Source organism: Camelus ferus, chromosome 30 (genome assembly GCF_009834535.1).
Source record: "Camelus ferus isolate YT-003-E chromosome 30, BCGSAC_Cfer_1.0, whole genome shotgun sequence".
Lineage (NCBI taxonomy): Eukaryota > Metazoa > Chordata > Mammalia > Artiodactyla > Camelidae > Camelus > Camelus ferus.
Window position 1 is genome coordinate 18,365,420 of NC_045725.1, and position 6,101 is coordinate 18,371,520.

At 37.6% G+C, this 6,101-nt stretch overlaps 1 protein-coding gene across 1 annotated transcript in view; it reads left to right on the forward strand.

The window, feature by feature from the left end:
* Positions 1–6,101, forward strand: part of DCC (DCC netrin 1 receptor) — a 986,493-nt gene that overhangs the window by 722,954 nt on the left and 257,438 nt on the right. The window contains exon 12 of the mRNA XM_014557664.2: positions 2,101–2,150. Within this exon, the coding sequence (XP_014413150.1) occupies positions 2,101–2,150 (50 nt within the window). The remainder of the gene's footprint in view (positions 1–2,100; positions 2,151–6,101) is intronic.

A 6,101-nucleotide genomic window follows, 5' to 3' on the forward strand; every position in this document is an offset into this window, starting at 1 on the left:
TCTAGATGCATGTGTTATAGAGAGCATTATACTTCCTGTAAGGCTAGAGAAATTCTTAGCATAAAAAAGTTATATTTGGGGGCGATAGGAAAGTGGAATAAAAGCAAAATGAAATGCAAGTAACTTTTTTTCAATCAGTTATCCCCAAAGTATCCCTGTTATGCTATGATGCCTATAAAGATTTTATCCCGTTGAGCTGTCGTCTCTAGTTTAGCTCTGCTTTAATTGTTTGGGAAAAAATCCTGTTTTTTGTTCAAATTCCTCTACCTAGTGTATCATTGGTTAACCATCTTCCACTTCTTCAAACCATGGGGACTGGAGAGCATCATTCTAGGCAACCTAATATTTCATATAGGACGGAATTAGTCTTGCCAATTTGTTCCCACTCTGTCTTGAACTAGTCAATGTGAATGGATTAGTAACAGATTTTATGAATTAACATTTGTTAGTGTCCGTGCCGGTCTGCCCTGTGTCCAAAAGCAGAGGGGCCAACAGCTGTAGGCATGTGCTTCTTAGAAACTGTTACCACTAATATTTACTGAGTGCTTATTAGTGTAAGCCCCGCTCTCTGCACTTTGTGATACTGTGTTTCCCCTGCTTTACAGATGACAGAGCTAAGACAGAGGTCACAAAAGCTGGTTAGCAGCAGACCCAGGGCGTATAAGCTAGTAAGTAAAGAGGCAGGGTTCAATGTGGAAACATATTGAGTTTCTCTTATTCTGTAATAAATGTCTCATATTAGTTCCCTCAAGAAAAAAAGCTCATAACTATATATGTTATTTCAGTTCATAAATTATGCGTACAGGACAGCACACACTTGCTAAGGGGAGGAGTTCGTGTGACTGTATAGACTGTCTCTGGAGACTCATTTACAAATGTGGGAACCTAATCCGCTCTGCAGAATGCCTCATCACCACGTGTTTTAAACCAACCTGTTCCACCACAAGAAGAGGAGTTTCCAGGCCAAATGCCTCTGATTGGCTGTAATGAACCTATTGTAAATGATCAATTGCTTGGCATTTTGACGAGAAAAGCAATGAACTGTGTCTTTCCTCTCTGCCTCATGAAACAATGAAGAATTATCAAACACAGGAAATAAAGAAAAGTCCCAACAGAGAATTGTAGATTCCACTCACTTCCACCAAGAACCTCACTCTGTGGCACCTATTTATTTGTAAATCATAGGGAAATGGATAGTGAGAATGAGGAAACAGCGACTGATAACTAAAAATATTGGAGGAAAACATTTTTGACTTCCTTTCCTGACTATGTAGGACAAGATCTTTATTATTTTTGTGGTTCATCCAAGACATCTGGAATAGTGCTTGACACGTAAGTCATTTAGTAAATGGCTATCTTTGAATTACTTCCGTGGTAGGATATTCACTTTTTGAGATAGTAAACATTCATTACAAGTATTATAAAGAGAGTTGTACGTGTTCTTTCTTTCTCCTTCCATGAAGGAGTGGAACAATCAGAATGCAAGTAAGAGAAATAAAACACCTAGAAAACCCACAAAGAAAAACAAATGGCTCCTTTGTTAATAGAATCGAGTCACCAAGTGCTGTTTAGTAACCTGCGTGCATCTGTGACACACAGGTTTAATTACACACCTACCACGTAAAAAAGGGATGTATTTCTTCTCTTCACATTTTAAGAGATAATAAAGATTGCATTAAAGGGATTAAGCAACATGAGTGACCATTAGAATGACATATTTCATCATAAAACCATGCAGATCCTGAAAGGCACAATATCTTAAGCCTTTAAAACCACCCCAGAAAATCTCCCGTGGGTTTTTATTGGTTTCTCTGGGACGGTTATCACCAGAAAGCTGTAATGAAATGGCAGTATTTAGCATCTCGGCAGGTGCTTTCTTGCCTAACAATTTTGGGGGCTCCCTAGATGGATAACTGGCCCCCCAAGCGAGAAAAAATAAACAATTATTTTTCATCTCTCCAGGAAAATTTTGAAGTGCCACCTGGAATCACCTACCTGATTATCATTATGAACTGTGAAAAAGACATGGTTTCACTTTTCAAAGAGTTTGCTTTTCATGGCTTTGGCAATGACCATCTCACCTTGCTTTCTTTCTTTTAGTGCCAAGTGCCCCGCCTCAGAACATCTCCCTGGAAGTGGTTAACTCGAGGGTGAGTAGTGGAAATGTTTACAGATTCCTTGCCTTCACCTGTGTAACACTGAGTCAGCCACCTGCTGTGTTGGGTGAATGGTGGTTTTCTTCCGTGTGACAAAATGTTCTAGAACAATGCGGTGAGTGGCCCTGATCCCACATCTTCCACCACACTGAAATTTATTAAAGGAAGGATTTGTTTGCTTCTAGTACACTTGATTTTTACAAATGTTACAAGGATTAAAGGCTATTCCACCAGGTAACAAAGTTGTCTGCGTACCTATACTTACCAATATAGGGCATAATGTGCTGGAAGGAGCCATTGAATGCAAGGATGAAACAAGCAATTAAAAGAGGAGGGATAGAGAGAGACTTTGTTTCCTTGTAGACTTAATTAGAATAGAATATTTCATCATCATTCCTATTCTTTCCTTATGAATACAGACATTGAAGGCTGTTCTTGAAGTCTCATAAGGTTACAATTATAAAGCACTTTTGGCCAGTGATTAGTGTTTTCCTGGACTGAGAAGCTGATATAACTTTCAAAAGGGTTTAAATTGGGCTACATATTAGCTGAAGATAAGTAGTTTAATGGCAGAACCAATTCTCTAGAAATATCTCGGTATTTCAAGTGCTTCTCACTCAGTGTTGGAAATAAGCCAAAGCCATGTAGTGGAGTGGAGCAGAAGAAGGTTGGTTTGGTTTGCCTCTGTCATCATCTGGTTGTGTATGCTCAGAAAAGTAATTTCACTGTCCCTGGGCCACAGGAGTTTGGCCTACCTGGTCTCTTAGCTCTTAGAGACAACGGAGAAATTATATGGATCTTACAGAAGGTCATACTCTGGCTTTTAATCCTAGCTTTCCCTTTTAATAACTGTTTAAGATGTTAGAAAAGTTTCCAACCACAACAAACCTGAGTTTCTATATTCATGTAGTGTGGGTGTTAATCTGTGCTTGATTGATTGATGACGGGGAAGCAGGAATACAGCACATGCAATGGATCTGACTTAGCGTCAGTAGCTGTTACTTCACTCACCATGCACTTCCTTGCCTTATTTTGCAGAAGTCTCTTATGAAACCATATTTTGTGATTCTGATCAGACCTACCTCTGTCAAATGAATTTATAGTTTAGAGCTAGTGAAAGGGCTCTAAAATTGTTTTCCTCTTATGTATTTTAGGCACTATATTGGATAAGAATGAGTAAAACAAATTTAAAATTAGAAGGGAGAAAAATACATGAACTCAGGGAGGAAAAAAATGAACAAAAGGAAAATAACCAGAAATAAACGCCGCCCTAAAAACGACACTGTTACTCACAATGGCATTAAATGTTTTGCAGATGTGCTATACAAATGAGAAGATTGCCAAATCAAAGTCAAGTGGGTTTTTTTGCAATAATTGTAGGTTGCTAATGAATGAAACTTGGAGAACATACTGTTGCTTATTTTGATTTCAATGACTCATTTTTATTAGTTTTTATCCACTTTACGTCTTTCCTTCAGGGCAGAACATAGACATTTCTCTGAGCTCTTTTGTGTGTATATGCTTGTATTCCTTAAAAGTCTACTCCTGCAAAGGAGGCATGTTTTCTTCTGAAGTGTGAATGAGGTATTATTGAATGGCTCTGCATGCTCACTCTATTTGAATATGAATTTATTCCCTTCCTGAAGAGGGAATTCTTTGGTTGCAAAATTGACTTTTTCAACTGCTTTATATATATGTATGTTTGTATACAAACATCACCACCCATACTCTCCTGTGATCTACACTGCTTACAGCTGCCAAACGGAAACACCCTGCTTCCCCTGCCTGATGTTATCTCGGTAACGTTGCACTACCGGCAAATTTAAGTTGTCTGTGAGCTTTACAGAATGAAGACCGGAGGTCCAGGCACTGGAAAGCTGCTTTTTACTCTCCTCTCCATCCCCTGTTATCTTGTTTTCTAGCTTTTAACGAATACAAATGTTTCTTCTTGGACTGCTAAGAAGAGGAAAGGAACTGGCTGATCAAAACACTGTTGTATCATTCCTAGGATATTCTTACAGAGAAAGACAGTAACAATATTCTATTTTGATATTCTTTTATTTGAGACAAAAGAGAAGTTCTCAAATATGCTGATACTTGCCCCTGACTTCCATTTCAAGGGAGAAAATTTGCTTAAAAAGAAACATTGTAGTTGAATGACTATTGTTTTCTTTAGACTAACAGAATTACACCTTTTATATTATTCATTTTACTTGGGATTTTTATTTAATATGGAAGGAATAGTCACTAAAAATTTTTATTCTATATGATAGCTGCAATTATGGGACATAATTGATCATTTTATTGACGGTTGATGAGGAAATTTGGTGGCGCTAATATGTTCACACACAGATGGCTCGGATTTCTGTACAGAACTGAGAAGTCACTACAAGGTATAAAATGACCTTTATGGATATCTGTCATGGTTACAGCCACCTATAAACCAATTGGACCGAGACATCATGTTCCAGAGTATGCTAACAGAGGGGTCCTCATATATTTAAACAAAAGAACCAAAGGGATTTTTGGTACTATGTTGTCTTTGAAAACTTAGTGTAATAGATTACCTTTATAATTCTAATCATAGAACAAACTAGATTCCCTTTCAACAGGCTGCCTGAGAACAGAAATTTTATTTTGAAGGAATGACTTGACCTCTAGATATTAGTTTTAGATAATGGTTATGATGAGATGCTTATTTCTCATACTAATTTTTTTTTTAAAGAAATAACATCTTTACCAAAAAAGAAAAAATCGTGGTTTCCAGTATGGACTTTAAACAGTGACTTTTTATTGGGAAGGCTTTTTATAAGGATAATTTTTTGAGATTTTACTTTGAGCTTCAATTATTACTTGAAGAAATAAATATTACAACTTAATTAGTTGACTGGTACATAATGCACAGGCTTGTAGAATGCAAAGGACTTATTAAGTCGGCCCTTGGCTATTTGCCGACATTTCAATACAGAGGTTCTCAGAATAAGACATTTAGAGTATATTGAGATACAAGGTGTTTGACTCTTTTAGTTGCTCTTTGAGATCTTGGAAAGTCACTGTGCCTTGGTTTCACTTATTCTTTCAAACTTTACTGTGTACTTACTCCGTATCGTGTGTGTGTGTGTGTGTGTGTGTGTGTGTGTGTGTGTAAATAATGCTAGAGACATGACCCAGTCTTTGCCTTCTTGGAGCTCACACTTTCCTAAGAAAATCTGTGAGAGAAAATTCAGTTTCCATCTAACCACATTTAATCTACTGTAACTCTTCAAAGTTGACATTTTATCCCCCCTTGAAAAAATGAGAGTTGGAGAGAATCTCTGAGGTCTCTCGTGGCTCCAGACATCTTTGATTTTATTTTCACTCGTTATACCTTTTCTCAATGGTTTTACCTCTACAGAATTTGAGAAAATGGCACAAGCATATTGATTGAAGTATAATGGATATTTACTTTATACTTCATCAACTGAGATATTTATCAGCTGAGCACTATCGGGAGGTTTGCAAGGAATGAAATATTAAAGCGTAAGGGAAAACAAAGCCTAGTGTATCACCAGGAAGAGATTGCTGTGCAGGTTTGGATATTTTTAGATTCAGATTGTTGGATCCTCTCCTTATATCACTGCGCACCTCTCTGTTGTGGAAATTCTTGTCCTTCATCTACGTGGATATCGTTACATTGCACTCCTGAAAGCGGGTACCCAGTTAATCCCTCACACTTCAACAGTGTGTGTGGTACCGTCACTGCGACAGTACAAAATATGACTAGTCGTCTTCCTCCATCTTAAAGCATCTCATTCTCCTATGTTTCAGCATGATTTGGCTTGCTTACATAACTCGAAAATTAGCTTAAAGATCATACAATTCCCTTCACCCAGAAACTACCCTAGAGGGAAATTAAAATAGCAACTTCCAATTTGAGAAAACAAACTGGTCACTTTGGCCCCAGAT